The sequence below is a fragment of the Drosophila bipectinata genome, chromosome 2R (assembly GCF_030179905.1).
Source record: "Drosophila bipectinata strain 14024-0381.07 chromosome 2R, DbipHiC1v2, whole genome shotgun sequence".
NCBI lineage: Eukaryota > Metazoa > Arthropoda > Insecta > Diptera > Drosophilidae > Drosophila > Drosophila bipectinata.
This window is the reverse complement of record NC_091737.1, coordinates 19,968,689-19,987,487: the sequence shown is the minus strand read 5'-3', so window position 1 is coordinate 19,987,487 and position 18,799 is coordinate 19,968,689. Positions and strand designations below refer to the sequence as shown.

At 42.5% G+C, this 18,799-nt stretch overlaps 5 protein-coding genes across 11 annotated transcripts; 3 read left to right on the top strand and 2 right to left on the bottom strand.

Moving 5' to 3' along the window:
• Nucleotides 1-163: 163 nt before the first annotated feature.
• Nucleotides 164-634, top strand: mRpL42 (mitochondrial ribosomal protein L42). Its single transcript, XM_017232319.3, has one exon. It carries the CDS (start codon nucleotides 200-202, stop codon nucleotides 572-574), a length of 375 nt encoding a protein of 124 aa, XP_017087808.2. The 5' UTR covers nucleotides 164-199; the 3' UTR covers nucleotides 575-634.
• On the bottom strand, nucleotides 601-2,087 carry Cdc2rk (cyclin-dependent kinase 10). Its single transcript, XM_017232318.3, has 5 exons — nucleotides 1,890-2,087; nucleotides 1,759-1,831; nucleotides 1,326-1,703; nucleotides 823-1,269; nucleotides 601-760 (listed from the first exon to the last, which is right to left on the bottom strand). Exons 1-5 carry the CDS (start codon nucleotides 2,022-2,024, stop codon nucleotides 627-629), a joined length of 1,167 nt encoding a protein of 388 aa, XP_017087807.1. The 5' UTR covers nucleotides 2,025-2,087; the 3' UTR covers nucleotides 601-626.
• A 409-nt stretch (nucleotides 2,088-2,496) lies between these two features.
• Nucleotides 2,497-4,313, top strand: LOC108119296 (uncharacterized). Its single transcript, XM_017232449.3, has 4 exons — nucleotides 2,497-2,765; nucleotides 3,247-3,394; nucleotides 3,457-3,810; nucleotides 3,874-4,313. Exons 1-4 carry the CDS (start codon nucleotides 2,570-2,572, stop codon nucleotides 4,292-4,294), a joined length of 1,119 nt encoding a protein of 372 aa, XP_017087938.2. The 5' UTR covers nucleotides 2,497-2,569; the 3' UTR covers nucleotides 4,295-4,313.
• LOC108119295 (BOS complex subunit NOMO3) lies at nucleotides 4,314-8,635 on the bottom strand. The gene is made up of 6 exons (XM_017232448.3): nucleotides 8,456-8,635; nucleotides 7,788-8,334; nucleotides 6,841-7,726; nucleotides 6,547-6,725; nucleotides 5,526-6,487; nucleotides 4,314-5,464 (listed from the first exon to the last, which is right to left on the bottom strand). Exons 1-6 carry the CDS (start codon nucleotides 8,596-8,598, stop codon nucleotides 4,585-4,587), a joined length of 3,597 nt encoding a protein of 1,198 aa, XP_017087937.2. The 5' UTR covers nucleotides 8,599-8,635; the 3' UTR covers nucleotides 4,314-4,584.
• A 2,466-nt stretch (nucleotides 8,636-11,101) lies between these two features.
• Nucleotides 11,102-16,599, top strand: egr (TNF superfamily member 12 eiger). Of its 7 annotated transcripts, XM_070279055.1 has the most exons (8): nucleotides 11,102-11,242; nucleotides 11,635-11,814; nucleotides 14,233-14,358; nucleotides 15,098-15,447; nucleotides 15,510-15,614; nucleotides 15,669-15,739; nucleotides 15,800-15,943; nucleotides 16,003-16,599. In XM_070279055.1, exons 2-8 carry the CDS (start codon nucleotides 11,647-11,649, stop codon nucleotides 16,371-16,373), a joined length of 1,335 nt encoding a protein of 444 aa, XP_070135156.1. In that variant the 5' UTR covers nucleotides 11,102-11,242; nucleotides 11,635-11,646; the 3' UTR covers nucleotides 16,374-16,599. The 7 variants fall into 7 exon arrangements, with proteins under 7 accessions (XP_070135156.1, XP_070135159.1, XP_070135158.1 ...); XM_070279058.1 differs by having other exon boundaries at nucleotides 11,102-11,814; nucleotides 15,672-15,739; nucleotides 15,848-15,943; XM_070279057.1 differs by having other exon boundaries at nucleotides 11,102-11,814; nucleotides 15,672-15,739; nucleotides 15,830-15,943.
• The last annotated feature ends 2,200 nt before the right edge of the window (nucleotides 16,600-18,799 follow it).

Sequence of the window (18,799 nt, the reverse complement as noted above, 5' to 3'; positions counted from 1 at the left end):
ATTATAACAAATAGTCTGATATAAACAAAGATAAACGTTTTCTGAATCTTGAATCTTATTTTTTTATTGATTAATTTCGTAGTCTTCAAAAATGTAAGCTTGAAAGAAAAAAGCTAAGCGGGTGGAACCCGATTCCGATAGATTGCATACTTCTAGGTGTTATGTTATCGGTTCGTGCGTGCCATCACTAGGTGTAAAAATGTCAGCGGCACGTTTATACGCAGGTTTTCGTTTATTTTCCTCGAGTTCCATCAACCGCAATGCTGTCGGTGGCAAGAGCCTGGTCGAGGCGGTGGCGGTGACTAAGAACGGCCGCACCATAGTGGCATGGCACCCGGATACACCCTTCCCCTACGAGAAAACCCAACCGCTGCCCAAGATCGCCGATGTCCAAACCTCTGAAGTAATCAAGGAAACTGCTTTGAAGACTGCGATGCAAGCCTTTGGCAGGAAACATCCAGAGGTGTCGCGGCAGGAGCTGATGAAGCTGACGCACACCACAAAGAACCGATGGTTTCCTCGTGCCCGCGACAAGAAGGCGAAGAAGACGCCCATGGACCGGCCATACCTGTAGAAAGTTTCTCCCAATCGTATTGCATAATGTTCTCAATAAATTCGTTAACGTTTTAATCCATGCGCTGGCGCTTGATGAATACATTTAGAAGATCGGAAATGGGAATGTCGGCGGCTGCCGGAGCTTGTGTAGAAGATGTAGCGTTGCGATGTTGCGGGAAAGTGGGCATCATTCGGGGGTCACATGCTGTTGGTGAATACAAGAGAATTTTAGGAGAGGCATCCATTAAAACTAGGTGCTAAGCTCACCTTGAGGCGGGTCCAAGAAGTACTTGCTGCTTAGGCATTCCTCTGCCGTGGCCCTTGTATTGGGATTATAAATAAACAGTATGTTAAGGAGATTCCTGCCTGACTGTCCTATCATGTGGAACTTGGTCTTGAGATTGTTGTAGGGCTGCTGACTCAAAGTGAAGTTCTGCACGGCGGGCAGCTCCGAGAAGCCAGGCCAAATGGATTCCGAGGGAGCACCCAGCAAATCAATGATCATGTCCAGCTGGGCAATCTCTGAGTTACCAGGCAGCAAAGGTTTCCCCAGCAGGAGTTCTCCCAGGATGCAACCAAAGGCCCACATATCCACAGCGGTTGTATGAGTGCGACAGCCTAGGAGTAGTTCCGGTGCACGGTACCACAATGTCACCATCTGAGGAGTCATGGGCTTGGGAGGATGGCTATACATGCGAGCCAGACCAAAGTCAGCTAAGAGAGAGTACAAATTAATATTTTTATCGAGGAATAGCTTATCATTCACTTACCAACTTTGATGCATCCTTTGTCGGTCATCAAAAGATTGGAAACCTTTAGATCCCTATGGATCATATAGCGTTCATGGAGATACTTCAGGGCCTTTAAAACCTGAAGGGTGATGCACTTCACCTCTGACTCGGTAAATGGCTTTGACATGTTGTCCAGCACTGAGGCCAGATCCTGTTCACAGAAGTCCATTACCAGAAAGATGCTGTCCAAGCTTTTTCCCACAACCACTTCCCGCAGACGAACGATGTTCTCGTGCTGACACTGCTTAAGAATCATTATCTCACGGAGTCCACTGACAGGCAGGCCGTCCTTCTCTTGGTCCATTCGAACCTTCTTCAGGGCCACAATTTCATTGGTGCGGGTATCACGAGCGCGGTCTGAGAGATACTGTTTGTATTAAATGGAACCATTGCCGCCAGTGGTTCTACTTACAGACAATGCCATAGCTGCCCTCACCCACGCGGTTAAGTTTCTCGAATTCCGAAACTGGCCGACAACGTCCATACTAAAAATAATGGATTAAAATCATCAAAGAATCAGAAAATCTGACGTGGATTACCCACCAGATTCTGTTCGGGAATTGGCATTGGGGTACCACTGTTTTTGAGGGAAATCAGGAAGCCTTTGCGCGTTATTGGCGCCTGGGGATCCGGAGCAGGAGGATTTGTATCCATATCATTCGATGTAAGGCTTGACATAATTCAGAAAACCGGCATTTAACAAAAACTAAGAAGAATGTTTACATTCAACTCATTAGCGATGACACCCTGCAACTTCGATAACTTTTAAGAACTTTCAGGCTGCTAGTTTGGCGCGCACTTTACATAACATTTGAAATTCTGAACAAAAAAACGCCATCAAACAATTAGCTAAGCCAGGCCTGCGTTTCATAATCGCTATTAATTTACATAAACGTCAAATATGGCTAGAAACCAAAGCACGACTTAAGAAAGTGAAATTGCACTAGTTTAAAGAAATTTCAAATGCATGCTTTGAGCATTAAAAAGTTCGAATTCGAGTTCGTCATATCACCGGTGCCGGCTTCTCTACGCATGTGTGAAAATCTGCGCGCAAAGCCACAACAGTGTTTTTAATTATCACCCTGAACTTGGGACTGGATCGGTATATAAGCCCGGTCCGCAGCTCCAAGCTGCATCATTCAGTTCTGCAGTGACTTACCAAAGCTAAAGGGATACCAGCTTTTAATCTTCAACTTCGGAGACAAAAATAACCATCTATAACCATGCATAAGAATACTATTTGGTATGGAGCCGTGCTCCTGGTGCTCTACTACACCCTGGTCTTTTGCGAGGAGACGGAAAATGCGGAGCCTTCTACCCAAGTGGATAACCAACCTGAGGATACCTGGGAGAACCTGGGCCGGGAGCTGATGGAGTTCGAGGGACGTACTCGTCGCCATCGTCATCATATGTTCTGGTGTAAGTAAAGAATTAGTTTCCCTCTTTTTTTTTAAGAAATCACAATTTTAAAAGATTTTTAAAGTAAACGTAAACCTTATCTAATTTTTATCACTAACCCCATTACTACACCATGTGATTAAACAGCAATAATCCAGGTGTTATCAGTGGAGCATAATTTATATAACAATTAGCGGGTAACTATTACCAGAATACTGATTGTTTGCCCGATCCGATCCCGATAATCACAGCTCTGGGGCGTGTACCATCAATCCACTTTCTTTGGAAAGTTTTCCCCCATACTAAGATGGGGTTCAAATCCCCAGCCAGATGATATTGGATGATCACGAATTGCGATCAATTAACACTTTTCACTTTCAGTCTTGGCCAAAAGATATTGGTCTTCTTTAAAAAATGTAGAATACCCAGAGCAGAAAGTGAAAGTTGTCCGCCTCTGATGCAATGGAAAATTATTTAATTTTTCCTATTTTTATATTTTTAGACCGCCACTTGTGGCCCATTGCGATCGCCTACTGGATCAAGGTGAAAGTGGTGATTGTCTCCTTCTTTGTGGGCAGTGCCATCTACTTGGGTTTCCGCTACTTCTGGCCTCACTCCAGGTGCAATCAGGAGATTATTCTGGATCATCCGTAAGTGGTTTTTAAAAGTTTTCGGCTTTTCAAAGATTTTAATCAAAGGCTTCTCCATGTAGACCCTCATCCTTCAGCCACCATGACCACATTCCCTACTCTCTGGATCACGACCACTCCGATCACTATGAGGGCCCGACTTCCTATGATTCCAGTGCCAGCTTTGAGCCCTACTCCGGCTACAGCAGCTATGCAGGATCAGATATCGTCTCCTCGGATGTCCATGGTGATTATCATAGCGAGGGTCCCACCGGCCCCACTGGTCCCACTGATGTGCGTCGTCGTGGCAGGCGGAGCACTGACGATGATTCTCAAATGATGCAGGATGAGGAGCAGGCAGAGGAGGAGGGACAGGTTGAGATTGTAGACGAGGAGATCTCAGAGAGCGTAGCCCGCCAAATGCCAGCTGAAGAGCAGTAAGTAGTGGAGTTTCCAAAAATTATAAGAACATGCCTTGACTTCCCAAAAACCTCCACCAGAATCGCCGACTTCATGTTCGCCTTTTTGGGTCTGGACTCCAAGGCCTGCCGTCGCCGCTTCGTCTGCGAAATGGAGTTCCGCTCCAAGCTGAACCCCATGACCAGCATGGCCTTCCGCATCGTGGGTCGTGGCTTCTTTGAGAAGTACACCAATGCCCGCAACCCAGTGGCCAGAGCCTCCAATTTTGGCGAGTGCGCTGCCGTTAATCCCGAGTGCATCTTTGTCGAGAACGAAGAGAGTCCAGAGGCGGAGTCCCATCAAACCGAGGATGTGGAGGAGGAGGCTGCCACCGAGGAGACCGCGGCGGAGGACTCCCAGAACGAGATTAACCTGCAAGCGGAGAGGAGAAACGCCCAGCTGAGGAAGCGCCGGGGCGATCGCAAGCTCAGCTCCGTTGCCGAGCACATCCTGATGCAGTAGAGCCACCAAATTCCATTAATCTATGTATTTATATTTATTTATTTTAGCTATAAGAGTGAAGAAGGAACCTAGCATGGGAATAACACACAAAATAAACTTGCCTCAATCCATCAATGAAATATGAACTAAAATATTACAAAAAGTTATTTTTAAATGCGATTCAAAACAAAAAATTAAGGGGGGGAGGGGGCGTTGTTAAAAAATCTCACATGGAAATAGAAAATCGATTGAATACCCGCGCGAATACCTCAAAATGTGACTAAAGGACTCGGAATTTATCGACTAATGCACTAGATCTTCTTGGTCTTTTTCTTTTTGATGGCATTGATCTGGTCGGCCATCTGCTCGATCTCCCGCTGGTTGATGGGCTCGTTCTTGCGCACCTGCGTCTTGCTCTTCTGGCGCTGGGCCACTTCGGCGGCCACGTCATTGAGCTTCGCCCACACAAAGCTGAGGAAACTGGTGGCCAGGTCCTGCTTGAAGAAGGCGATGGCCACAAGGGCGATAAGTATCAGCGCGGAGATGGAATTCTGGTTGAGATCGGCCTCGGCAGCCCGAACTTCTGGCTTGAAGTCCAGTTGAACGAAAACGGATCCCCGATCCGCCACAAACGAGGCCGATGGCAGCTTGTACGTGTAGGTTTTGTCGGACAGGGTGGACTGCAGTTCTACCACATAGCTCTTGCCGTCCAAGGGAATGCGCGGGAAAAACACTGTAATGCCAGGATTAAACTTGGCTTTGGGGTTCACCGGGGTGCCGACTCTCTGGGAGAACACCGGCGAGTCTGAATTGCCCTTGCGGTACATCACAATTCTCAGGGTTTTGTAGTGATCGTTTAATGTGGCCGTCACCCGAGCCGAAACATCCACAATCTTGAGTGGACTTATGGCCACCAGATTGATGTCACGCACATCCTCGCTGCCCACCGACACGGTATGCTCGGCGGGAATAGAGCGGTCTACAGTCTCCTTGTCAGGAACCACCCTAACAGAGTAACTGCAGCCAGGTTGCAGGCCACGGATGCGGTACTGTCCATTGCCCTCGCTGGTAGCCTCTTCCTGCTGCTGGGGGCAGCCTTCATTGGCGATGGCTTGGACATTCACTCCTCCAAATGGATCGCCATTCAGCGAGGTCACGGTTCCAAAAACAGAGTATGCATAACGCTTGCCACTAGATTAAAGAAAAAGGGATTAGTTGGAAAGAACCAAAGCTATCACAGACCATAGCTTACACCAGAGTAACAGGCACAGTTTCGCCATCCTTGATCTCAATCATCTTGGAGTTTGGCTCGAATTTGTATTCCTTCATCATGGGACGTAGGAAATACTGCGATGGGGAGAGCGAGTGGAAGTTGATGGCGCCATTATCGCCGGTGACCAGGTTTTTGCGATAGCTCTCGCCACCGCTCAGCGAAAGGAGCACTCCGTTGAGGGGCTGACCAGCTTCGTCCTTGACAACCACTGAGATCTCGCACAGCTTGTGGGCACTGAACGACGCCGACTGGCGGTTGTAATCGCTGAAAACGTACGACTCCTTTTCGGCCTTCAGGTCAAAGGCCAGGGACTCGTCAATGGGGCCAAACTTGAACTCTCCGGTTACCGAGGTGAGCACCTCAAGGCTCTCCAATTCCGGCTGATCTGGGAAGGACAATGTGATCTTGGCATCCTTAATGGCGGGTACCACCTTGCCGCGCAAGATCAGGCCTCTGGTGGCCACAAAGTTGAAGACAATGTCCACACAATCGCTGCCACCCACAATCTCCTTGACCTGAGGCGCGAAAAGCAACACATCGCTGACGGGGGTAATCCGCAGGACCTGCTCTGGTTTCAGGAAGGTGTCATACCGGTAGGCAAACTTTCCGTCAACCTTGGTGGATTCAGCCACTGGTACTATGACCTCTGTGCCCTGATCTGACTCGAGGACTAGTTTAATAGATTCCGCTGAAGATTCCGTGGACAGGACACGAACTCCCGTCTTGTGGGCAACAGCATTGATGATCAAGGTTTGCAATTGTTCAGGTTCGGGGGTAATGAACTTGGTGGGCAGTGTGCTGTCATAGGTGTGACATCCTTCCAGTTTGAAGTCGTAGCTTCCGTATTTGCTGACACAGAAGGTGTTAACGCCAGAGGCAATCTTCAGGGTTTCCGTTGGGGGCTTAGCGTCAGATGGTCCAGTGATGTGGGTGTAGCGCATCTTTGGGAAATGAAAGAACCTTTAGTATAAGTTCTGACTAAGGTTATGAATGATCCTACCAAAGCCCGATGGCTGGATATGATGGACACTTCGTAGCCCTTGTGCACAAACGGAGGAGCATCTTCCTCGGCCGAGGCCACGTTTAAGAAAACGCGTGTGGATTCGTAGCAGAGATTTCCCTGGGGAATTGTCAGCTCATAAGGTCCCGGCAGCATGTCCTTGAAGACATATTTTCCACCTAAAATTATTTTAAATTTAGAATTCTTGTAGTTCTTCAAAAAAAAATCCCCTTAGGAGTCTTATCACTCGGAAATTTATAGCTCTTCCGAGCTCTTATCATCCCAAATACTTACGGTGGGCCTTGGCCTTCCACTTGTTGTCAGTGGGCTGTCCGGTGGCATCTAGCGCCTGGAGGGTAACCTCTGCGGATGTACAGGTGCCGGTGGCATCGGGCAGACATTGAAGCTCGCCACGGATCTTGGCACGCAGCTGCGAGAAGGTGATACCATTAACGGGAGCATCGCGAACCTCCGTCTGCTGTTGCACCGGGAAGAACTGCACTCCAGAGGCCTTGTCCGCATCCGTAGTCAGAACTTCGATGGTGTACTTGCCCACAGGCAGGAAGGCACACCAGCTGCCGCTCTCAGGTTTCGTGGTAGCAGTCGTGTGGAAGGTGGAACCGCTCTTGGTCAGTCCCACGGAGTGAGATTTCGGAGATACCACCTTGCCGCAAACCTCGTAGGCCGAGGGTGCAATGGAGGGCAGGGAGGCGGTGTTTATCTGGGCCTTCACTTGCAGAGGAGCAAACTGGAGCTGGGGTGATTCCACCTCAATGTTCACAGTGCCTGCTTTGAGGTTTTCCAAAGTGTACGATCCCTGGGAGTCGGTTTCAGCCACTTTCTTGCCATTTACTTTTACGAGAGCTCCTTTCAACGGAGCTCCGCCCACGGCTGTGAAAACCTGGCCCGAAACCGTAAAGCCAGTGATTTTAAATTCGTCTTTTAACTGCAACGTGTCCTTGCCAACTTCCAGCTCCAGGAACTCGGGGCTCATGTGTAGCTTCAGCTTGGAGTCGAGGTTGATGGCTTTCAGGAGGTATTTTCCAGAGGGAACATTCTTGAAAATATATTCTCCTGATTTGTCCAGTTGCGTGAAGCAGGAGGCGGCAGATTCGTAGTCGTTCTTATTATTATTAGCAGGCGCCGTGGAGGATTTATCGCATTTTGGCACAAGAGATTGCTGAAAAAAATATTAAAAATATATTAAAACTATCCATATTTTAGTAATATCCTAAACTTACTCCCTTCTTTTTGTACAGGGCCACGCCTAGATTGCCTGGCAACTGAGAGCTGGTATCGAATCGTCCCACAACATCGAATCCGGAAACCACAAGCGAGTTAGCCGGCAATTCGGTGTTGCCGCTAACCACCACCACGTTGTACTCCGCCTTGGAGAAGTGCCACTTGGCATGCGAAGCCTTGACCACGTATTTCCCGGGAATAATGGGAGTAAAGGAGAAAATACCAGTAGAATCGGTTTTGGTGCGACGGACTTCGCCCTGTTCCGAGCGCAATTCGACGTCCACGTCACGTGCACCGCCGCCGGTGGCCAGAGCCACTTGTCCGGTAATGCCGAAGCCCTTGAAGACAAAGTTTACATCGCGACCCTGGCTGCACACGTCGGTCTTTCCGTCGAAATTCAGCTCCACTTGTTCGGGCTCGAAGCTCCAGCCGGGCGGCGGGGAAATACTGAGCAGATAGTCACCTTTGTCGTAGATGGGAAGGAAGTAGTATCCATTGGAGGGAGAGCAGTCGGTTTTGTCTTTCAGCGAACCCTGCTTAGTCAGGCTGTGGAAATTAGGTTAAACATATACGGGTTAATTTATTATTCAATTAGCGGCTCTGCCACCATGCGCCCAATCTTATCAGAAGAGGGCCGTCGTTGCTTTCAATTGGAGCGGCAACTTACAGCTTGATCTCCACCTTGGAAAAATCGATTTCGGCATGACTTTTGATGAAACCGCCACAGCCGACGACCTCCACTTCGCCGGCAGAGCCTGGCTGCAAAAGTTTAAGTAATAAAATTAAGAAAACGCCGGAAAAAAACCACATCGCGACGTCAGCCTGGCAGAAGTGTTGGTAAGTCTGTCAACAGTGTTAACAAGTTGTCAAATAAATGTTAACAGCTGTTAAATGTTATCTATGGGTTCTTACATTAGCTTATTGATATTTAGCAGAGACTCGAACCGATAGAGTTGCCAAAGAATTTTGTATTTTCTAAGATTTATCGTTACTTTTTGAAATTTTTAATCATAAAATTCTCTAACCGGGAGGCTTTATAAAGAAATAAAATATTAATCCCTTTAAATATAATCTTTTTGGCAATTTCTGAACCACTTACATTATAAAATCGACTGAAATTAGGGATAGCATAATCTTTAATTGCAGACCATTTGGCTCTCTGACATTGAAAACACTTCATTGAAACAGATATAAGCTTGTCGTTTATTAATTATCGGAACGAATTTTCATTACCCCCGACCAAGATAAAGGCCCCACACCCCATATATGTATGTATGTATGTTTGAACATGATATATGTGTGCGAATCAATTCAGGGAAAACCGATCCAAAGACCAGACACAGGCCACAAGCCCAGAGATAAAGCTCCAAAGAAATTCATTCCATTTCAAGCATCGTTGGAGCTATTGAGGCGCCTGTCCAATAAATTTTATCGATGCTCGCGCGATAAACGACTCGGCGCATAAAGAATTTACAATATGGAAGACATTTTGGCTCCACGATCCACCCAGTATATATTCCACTGATCCGAACAAAGACCCAGAACTGTGAATTAAATGCAATGCACTCTCTGTGGCTGCACTCTGTAACGTCAATTACCGACATTGACTTTGAAAAGTGAGGCTTGAGATCGTCTTTAACCCTTGGCTTAAACATGGGGTTTATTTTTATTTAAGAAATATAAAACTTTATGAACTAAGCTAAGAAATTTTTGATTTAACTTTTAAAATATTTAATTAACTTGCGTTGAATTGGATAAATATAAAACTTTACTAGTTTTTTTTTTAAAAATAATGTTTTTTAGAGTTTTTGCAGTTTTCAGCATTATATCTATGTTCTTTTCCAAAGATATCTTTTAATTAAAGTAGTTTTTATAGTTTAAAAAGTAGTTTGTTTCTATTATCTTCCTTTAAATATAAAAATAAACAAATTCCATTATGTTTTTCAACCTAAAAAATAAATAAAACCCTTTATAGAAATATAGAATATTTCCTTTAAAAGTAAAGAAATATATAAAGAACATTATATAATGTTTTATTTTAAATTAAATCCCAAAATTTGAAGTATTTATATAACTGCTAAAAGAACAATAAATCCCGACTTTTAGCAAGTAATTGGTTCTAGGATAGGTAGAGGGTTAAGCATAAAAAGTAGTGCACCGGAAGCCTCACAAATTGCAGCACTTCGCGTGCCACACACTTCCCGACTGCCGATCTCCAGCAGAACTACCTGCGGCTACCTGTTGTCGCCGTCTATTCAAAACTAATTAGCTGGCCAGCGCCAGGGTATTTGCATTCGGTGTCTGGGGTGTCGGATAGATTTACGATCTACCGCAATAGTGCTCGGGAGTACAGTTCTGGAAAGACAGACAGATTGTCGCGACGGTGGCAGATCGGATGGGATCAGCATTCGGCATTAGGTTTATGGCTTTCCCCGGGCCGTAATTAGAAAATCCCTAGTGATAAGCCGACAAGCATACACTAAGTAATAATAAATTCGATTTTAATGAAACGCCAAGCTTATCAAGACATTTAGGTATGCCAGAGACTCCACAGGGTCTTTGGAATTCAATTAGTAGCACAATCGTACTACTGATCGGGGATCACTGTTCAATGGCAAAAAAAATGGTCATAAAAGGCGGTGAAACAAGCCATACAAAAGCAGGAGTGGGGTTGTGAAACCTAACCACCTTTGGAGTGATGCAATCGAGCCACCCCTATGCATACATCCACACACCCAGGGGGAGGTTTTAAGTACTTAGTACACTCACACATAAACACAAATGACAAAAATAATAAAAAAAAAAGAAAGGAAAACACTGCGCAAAAAGTCAAACACGCTTTGCTACTTATGATCGCCATATGTGGACCACAGAAGAGCTTGGAGTACAGTAGAGCTTACTAGGGGTGATTCATAGAGTTATTTGAGACGGAAATGGGTCAGCGAAAGATAACAAACCTATCCGATTTCTTGGAACTTGAATTCTTAGAGCTGAAATACTATATTATGATTAGTAATAATTTTACAGGAAATAAACTATATACATTCCTATCTAATAAAAATATTAAAACCTTTTTTAGCATAGTCAGTAATGATCCTTAATGACAAATAATTGAAAAAAGTAAATCACTTATTTATTTATACATTTCACTTCCCTTAACGACCATTTACCACTGTACCACAACTACAACAACCCTGCAGAGAGCCTTGCCAAAATAATTGCTGAAAGTAAACAACGCAGGCGCCCTTAAGTAGGCCCCGCATCTGCCTGCACACTCGTGCGAGAGCAAGTGCGTCGGTGCGCTCGCGACTCACATTCATTCCATTTCGAGTCGCCGGACCGAGCAGACGTCGAACCGCTTAATAATACCGTTGCTAAAGCTCAAGAACAAGAAGGAGCGCGTGCGTGCATGTTTTTTGAGGCAAACGCGTTAACCGTTCCGTTTAACTACCAAGTTCGTATTACGCCAGCGGGCAATTGGCTAAAAATACAAGACTGCAACGGGGCAGACCAAGGCAGACCGAGCTGATAAAACGAGAAAATTATCTTTTTTGTTGTGAGAGTGCAAGCGAAGCAAAACTTGTTCTAGAAAAAGAAAATCTGAAATCTGAAATCTGGTCTAAAGTGGAAATTATATTGTACAGATCAGTACTATATATATATAAGCATCTCAAAGTGCAAAGCCGAGTGTTTTTTATCTGATAGATGTCACATCTTATCTTAAGCTGTCTGTGAGTCTGTTGTGTCAGTGTATTAGTGTATCTCATAAAGCTCCAACAGCTGTCGAGTGGCCTTGAGTGGGTGGGCATCAAGAGCATCTCTCTAGTTCTTCTCTTCCGCTCACAGTGATCATCAATTATGACGGCCGAGACCCTCAAGCCGTTCATTACACCAACAAGTGCCGTGGATGATTTTCCGGCCAAGCCGGCCATTACGGCCACTGCCCAGCGACGTACCCGCCAGCTCATACCCCTGGTCTTGGGGGTCATTGGTCTGGGGCTGGTCGTTGCCATACTCAGTTTAACGGTAAGTCGTGTAGGGAGGTACCTATACCTATACCGATATATCTTTCATTAATTTCATTCAGAAAGTTAAACAATTATAATCCATTAAAAGCTCAATATACCCCGTGTGGCACATCCTAATTCTCCGGAAAAGATGATTATTTTTTTATTTACAAAATCTTAGTTCAATAAACATACAAGCATATATGTTTGTAGTAGACCCCTCAAATCCCAAAAATAAAAAAAATATATATAGCGCCAAAAAAAAGCACATTATTTGTCTTTAATTAGAGTACTTTTTTCTTATCACTTGGGCCTTGTTATCATAGTCATAACACGAAAAATATGGCATCAAAACAGGTCTCATGGAAACCGAAATTAGATGAAAACTGTGAACTGAAATAGATCTTAAAATAGGTTGAAATTTTAAAATAATAATAGATATCTAGCATGACTAGCATTCTAGGAATTCTCGCAGGTGTGTAAAGATACTACCATTGATTGGTGGGCGTAGTACTCTAATATAGATAACAAGAATTGCCTTAATAATTAGTTGGAATTATGGGCCATGATTTGAAATATGATATACATATATATTTCTTAAGATTCGTCCCTGAACTTCCTTCTAGACTCTCCACAGACTTGTGATTTCTTAAGAAATGTTTATTTCAGTGACTTGAATCGCGAATAAATATAAATGCAAATTGGACTTTAACAGAGGCAACCATATATATATATATATATATATATATATACCTGATTTATGTTCATATATGGACACCCCCGAAATCGCAATCTTAAAATGAATATTTAACCTCTGACATGCTCCTGCTTATGTGAGATACTTCTCTCTGAAATTGAAATTGAAATTAAAATGCCCGAAGAATAACAGACTTTATGATCCGTGACTATAATTTGGCATCAAACTATATTTAGATTGGCTCGGCATATAGCTTTATAATTGATATTGATCTGCAGATGTCGTCACCGACACGTCTTTGGGCCAAAAACGCTTCCTAATGGCCGCGGTAGATCCAAACAAGCCGACAACAACGGATGCAGATACATGCCATCCCATGCCATCTCAGTACGTGGCGAATGTTTACACAAGCTGAGATGTATCTCAGTCGTCAGTGTGAGATACTGAATTGTTTTTTTTTTTGTTTGCTATTGTTGTTGTAGCGATTTAGTTGCGTCTGAAGTTGCTTCTTCTCTTTGCATTCTGAGTTGATAAATCTTGGTGATGCACTGAGAGAAATTAAAGGGGGTTTTGGGTTCTAAAGAATTAAATATTGTTTCTAGAATTATTATATAAATAGCTAGCATGGCATAACATAGTCTAACTTAGTCACCTTTGTAGGGGAATTTAGTGTGTAGGTGACCTACCTAGTCGTTATAGCCTTGTCCGTTTGTCCGCGTGTCCGCATAAATACCTTTTTATGAACTACTCCCTCAGTTTCAAAGCTAAAGAACCCAAATTTTAAAGATGGTTTTCTGATTATTAAACGCTCGTAATACTATAAAAATCGGTAAAAAATATATATATTTTTTTACAGTATCCAACTCCATGTATACTATATCATGTTTACTCTGATAACTTGTCGTCTTTTCTAGGAACTCTGCGGCATATTTTGCAATGCAAAAGAGCTCTTCCAAAGCTAAATCTTGTGAATATATAGTACATATATGTACATATCCCTACCATAAATCCAGCTTGACCCACTTAACTGAACGGAAATCATACAATTGTCAATTGCAATTGGCTTTGCTTTTTTTTTTGGTTTTCCTCATAAATCTTTGTTAAGAGGTGGATTTCAATTCAATGCCCCCCTGACTTCCCAACCAACCACATCCAAGAGATGACCCTCATCCAAGGGCCTCCTCGGGAAAGTGACAAACTGCAGGCGCTATAATCGATCTGAAGATCGAACCGATAAGCCCTAATGGAAAGTGGTTTACTGTGGAATCCGAATCCAAACACCAGCCCAGGCGACAAGAAACAAGTTTCTTAAGCCCATAATTTATACAAGAATTCAGTACAAGTTTTTTTTTTACTTAAGTTGAGCCATTTGGGAGCCGAAATATGAGAAGTGTATGTACATACATATATGTGGGGATTGTACAAACATACTATATAGTAGTGGCTGGCCGCCCCGAATGTTAATGATCCATTAAACAGATTATGTGCCTGAGTGGCGATGTCGGGTACCTCGGGGTATTTCTTTACGAAATCTTTCTCCGCCACCGCTCTATCTGTTTCTTCACTTTACTATATATGTATATATGGTTTGGGTTTTTTTTTTTAAATATTTTTGGGTGTCAAAAGTTCACTGAGATGTTTAATGATGTGCCTGGTTTAGCACCAAACTATAGGCGTTTAATTGAAGCTGATAAAAATTAATTACCAAAAGTTTAATCAATTAATTCTCATTTTTTACAGATCTGGCAGACCACGAGGATCTCGCATCTGGACAAGGAACTGAGAAGCCTCAAGCGGGTCGTCGATAATCTCCAGCAGCGATTGGGCATCAACTATCTGGAAGAGTTCGATGAGTTCCAGAAGGAGGTGAGATAACATAAACATCAATATAATCCAAAATATTAGTCTGAGGTAAATAGGCTTTGTTTACCGATTCTAAGAGTATTTTTGTGGCTTTTATGATGGCCAGCACTTGAGGCTTTAATTCTTATTTTATATCTTAACTAATAAACAAAGCAGTTTCTATATTGTTTTTAATTTTGGGATGTTTGGGTATAAAAGTATAAACATTTCTGGAAATATTTTTGAAAAGAATACCCCATCTGTTCTTTTTACAAAAAGCATCTGGGGCTATAGTGAGAGATTATCCAAAATTGTGGCAGAGAAACACTCTATTAATTTATGAGATACAAATCCCCAAGTGACAACCAGGAAGGTCTGATATATACATTTATCCGTTCAAGGCAAAGCTATAGACTATATAGACTATAAGTGACGATTGATCTGATCTCATCAAAACGGCCTAATGGCCAAAGATCGCTTTAAGATTTATTTATATTTTTATGTTTTTGCTTTTGTGGGGGCATCTGTGGGGCACGCCATTCTCTAGAGAGCTTCGATATGAACATATATATATATATATAGTTATTGTAGTGCTGTTGGTCCGAGGCAGGCGCCATCAATTAGAGACGATGACGAAACGAGTTTTTGGCGAGGGCGCGTGTCTAAAAATGAAACGGGAGGAATGACTCTCCACTGGCTGCAGTCACGTATTTGTGGCCAAGTGTTTTGACCCAAAATGTGTTCTGACCCCTCTCTCTTGCAGTACGAGAATGCCCTCATCGACTATCCCAAGAAGCAGGATGGCTACACGGACGAAGACGATGATGCAGATGGCCTGGATCCCGATGGCGAGGACGACACCGACGATTGGACCAGTCCCGGGGAAGAGGACGATGACGATGACGACGATGATGACATCGGCATGGATTATGCTGAGTACGAGGACATGATCAACAAGCTGAAGAAGGAGGAGGAGACCACATCCGAGTCCAGCACTATAACCACCGATGATGGCGACAACACTTCCGCCTCGTCCTCATCCTCGGCCTCGAATGATGACAATGTCTACGAGGACTTTACCAACTTTAATGCCTCCCGAAAAAAGAAGGATAGGTGAGGATTCTCTAAAGATATATATAGAGTTATGTTCTCTATAAGGATTACTTTTTTTTCAGAAAATCCCGTTCCATTGCGGAAGTTCGCAAAGATCTGCAGACGGTGATGGCCAACCAAACCGAATTGGAGGAAAAGTCCTCATCGGAGGCTGTGTCCAAGGAGAGGTAAGTGGTTCTATAGAGGGTAGAGAGTACATATATTTCATAATGTATTCCTAGCAGTCCATCCCTGCACCATCGTCGCCGTCTCCGGCATCGCACCAGTCGCCAGCGCAGCCTGGTCCGCAAAGGTATGTATTCCAAAAGGGAAAACCATAAAAAATGAAACCACAAATACACTCAATTGGCAGTCAATGAAAACTCCAAAACTCTATCCGCAGGTGACTCTCTTATTTCAGCCAAATCCGTGAACAATCCCACGTCCGGAACACCAGCCGCCCACTTCCACTTGACGCGCAAGGTGCCCCATCACCAGTCATCGATTCAGCCCACCTGTAAGTTGAAACTACACGTGTCCTTCTCTTATATCCTTACTAAACCCTATATCCTTTAGCCTACAATGGAGACATGTACATAGGCGATGCCCACGATGGCTCTGGCAATGATTGGCAGAGGCACTTCACCATTCGCGATGGCGTCCTGACGGTTCACCAGCCTGGCCTATATTACGTATACGCCCAGATCTGCTACAACAACACCCACGATCACAATGGATTCATTATATTCCGCGGCCATAATGCATTCCTGCAGTGCCTCAACACAGTGCCCACCAACATGGCCCAGAAGGTGCACACCTGCCACACCAGCGGCATCATCAACCTGGCCGAAATGGACACCATTCACCTGAGGGACATACATCAGGATCGTGGCACGGTGCTGCGAAACTCCAATAATCGCAGCTACTTCGGTATCATCAAGTTGTGAAGGAGGGGGGATTTGGGATACAATCCCCGGAGGAGGCCAGAGGAGGAGGACACACCAGTCGCCAGTTTTTTTAAGCTTTAGCTCGTGAATGCGTAGTAGCTCGTAGTAACTAGTTTTAGTCACAGCTCATACCTAATCTCAATACGAACCGCACGAAAATCATATTTATTTTGTATATATACTCCTTCGAAAAGTGAATAAAATTATAGTCCAACATAAGACCAAATCAAGGATGCTTTAAGGTCAATATTTGAATGACCTTTGAGGGGAAATTCTTTAATAAAGAATATATATGAAAACTCTTTTAAATAAAAAGAGAGTTTGAGATGGAAAATGCTTTCAAAGGGCAAGTGCAAAGCATTGTAACTGGAGGAGCCGGAGGAGTGCAACGTTTCAGGGCTTCTGCTCTGAGCTGAGATTTTCCAGCATTTCCATGGAAATGGAACAAAAGCACCCCCAGCAGGCGTTACCCAGAAACCCCCATAAAGGGCACCTGGCAACCTGGACAGGATGAGCGGGGGGATTGACGTCAAGTTGATTGCTGATGCGTTGCAGTCATGTGAATATTTGTAAGGATGTGGGGGGTGGGGGGCACACAGTACATAGCATAAATAAATAAGACTCACATGGCCTTAAAAATTCAATTAGCAGATTAATTAATACGATGTGGAGTTCTTTAGAGGTTCTTAATTATAATTAATAGTATATAAATAAGAAGTACATATGTAGGTAGTACCTTATATATACCTTTATATAGTTATATAGTACATATTATAGTTAGTAGAAACCCTTAGAAAGGGTTTACCTTTATTAATTATTAAATTTTTAACAGACTTTTATGTTAAAATAATTTAATATTTGTTTTAATATTCACTAAATTCCTATTATAATTTGTGTAAATATTTTAATATTTAAAATTATTTCATAACAAACGCTTCCATTTATATATTCAAGCTGATTCATCTCAAAACTGGGCCTTCATGTCGTATGAGTAATGTTCTTTAGATTATCTTGCTGGTTTCCCCCGACAATCAAAATTTATGGAATTAAATATTTTAAAAATATATATTATGGCATACTATACTTATTCTAAAAGCACATTAATCAAATTAATTATTAAAATATAATATATTTATTAACAAAATGTTAGTAGCCATCCAACTTGGCCTACAGGTCGTATGAGTGATTATTACGTGGCTTATCTTAATATCATTTTTTTAGTCATGGAGAGGATATTATAAAATGAAACGCATTGAAGGACACGACATCTTAGACCCTATAAAGTATATATTCTTGATCAGAGTACAATATGTATCATACAGTATGTATATCCGATATTTGCGATATACATATAAGTATGAATATCCCTAAATTCTTGCAAGGAAGGATCCTTAAATATCCTCAATTATGAACTATTAAGGGTTAGAAGTATTATTTAGCTTAATACTTCTATAATTTGTAAAGGAAACCCCGTTTTTTTATAAATTAAAAATCTGAAAATGTAAATATTAATATTTCCATTGCCTACTTTTAGGGCCGCCTAGAAGCCAAATGGCAATAAACAGTCGAATTTTACCGTTTTTTTGCATATGATAACATTCCAGAAAAAGCTTTAATTTGTTCACTATTTTATAATTTTTTTTTTAAATAATTAATTAAATAATAGCGCCCTCCTCCTCGATTCTCATAGGTTGCACTTAAGCAGGCCTGGAAAACCGGGCCGGCAGATAAAAAATAATTTTTTTTTTTTAATTTTTTTTCTTCTTTGTTGTAGTTTGATGATGTTGTTGTCTTTGTTGTAGTTTTATTTTGTTTTTGTCTTTGTTGTAGTTTTATGTTGTTGTTGTCTTTGTTGTAGTTTTATGTTGTTGTTGTCTTTGTTGTATTTTTATGTTGTTGTAGTTTTTGTTGTTGTATTTTTTGTTGTTATAGTTTTGTTGTTGTAATTTTTTGTTGTTGTAATTTTTGTTGTTGTAGTTTTGTTGCTGTAATTTTTGTTGTTGTTGTAACTTTTGTTGTTGTTGTTGTAACTTTTGTTGTTGTTGTTGTAATTTTTTGTTGTTGTAATTATTTTTTGTTGTAATTTTTTGTTGTAATTTTTTTTTTTTTTTTTAATGTAATTTTTTTTTTTTTAACATTTTGTTATAATATTTTTTATTGTTTCGATCAATAAAATCTTCACAAATCAATTAGAAAATCCATCAAATAAAACCAAAAGTCTAAAAATAAAATAGTTCATTACCTCGCAAATCACCCAAAGAAAAAACCCCCCAAACTCACACACACTGAGACCTAAAAACAATAGTTGACGGAAATAATTGTTGAGCTCCAGCACTCGCAACTTGAGTCAGAGTAACAGGTGTCCTGGCAGGACCTGTATCTGCTCTATTGGCACACCCACCCTTCATCTCCGGAGAGGAGCGTTG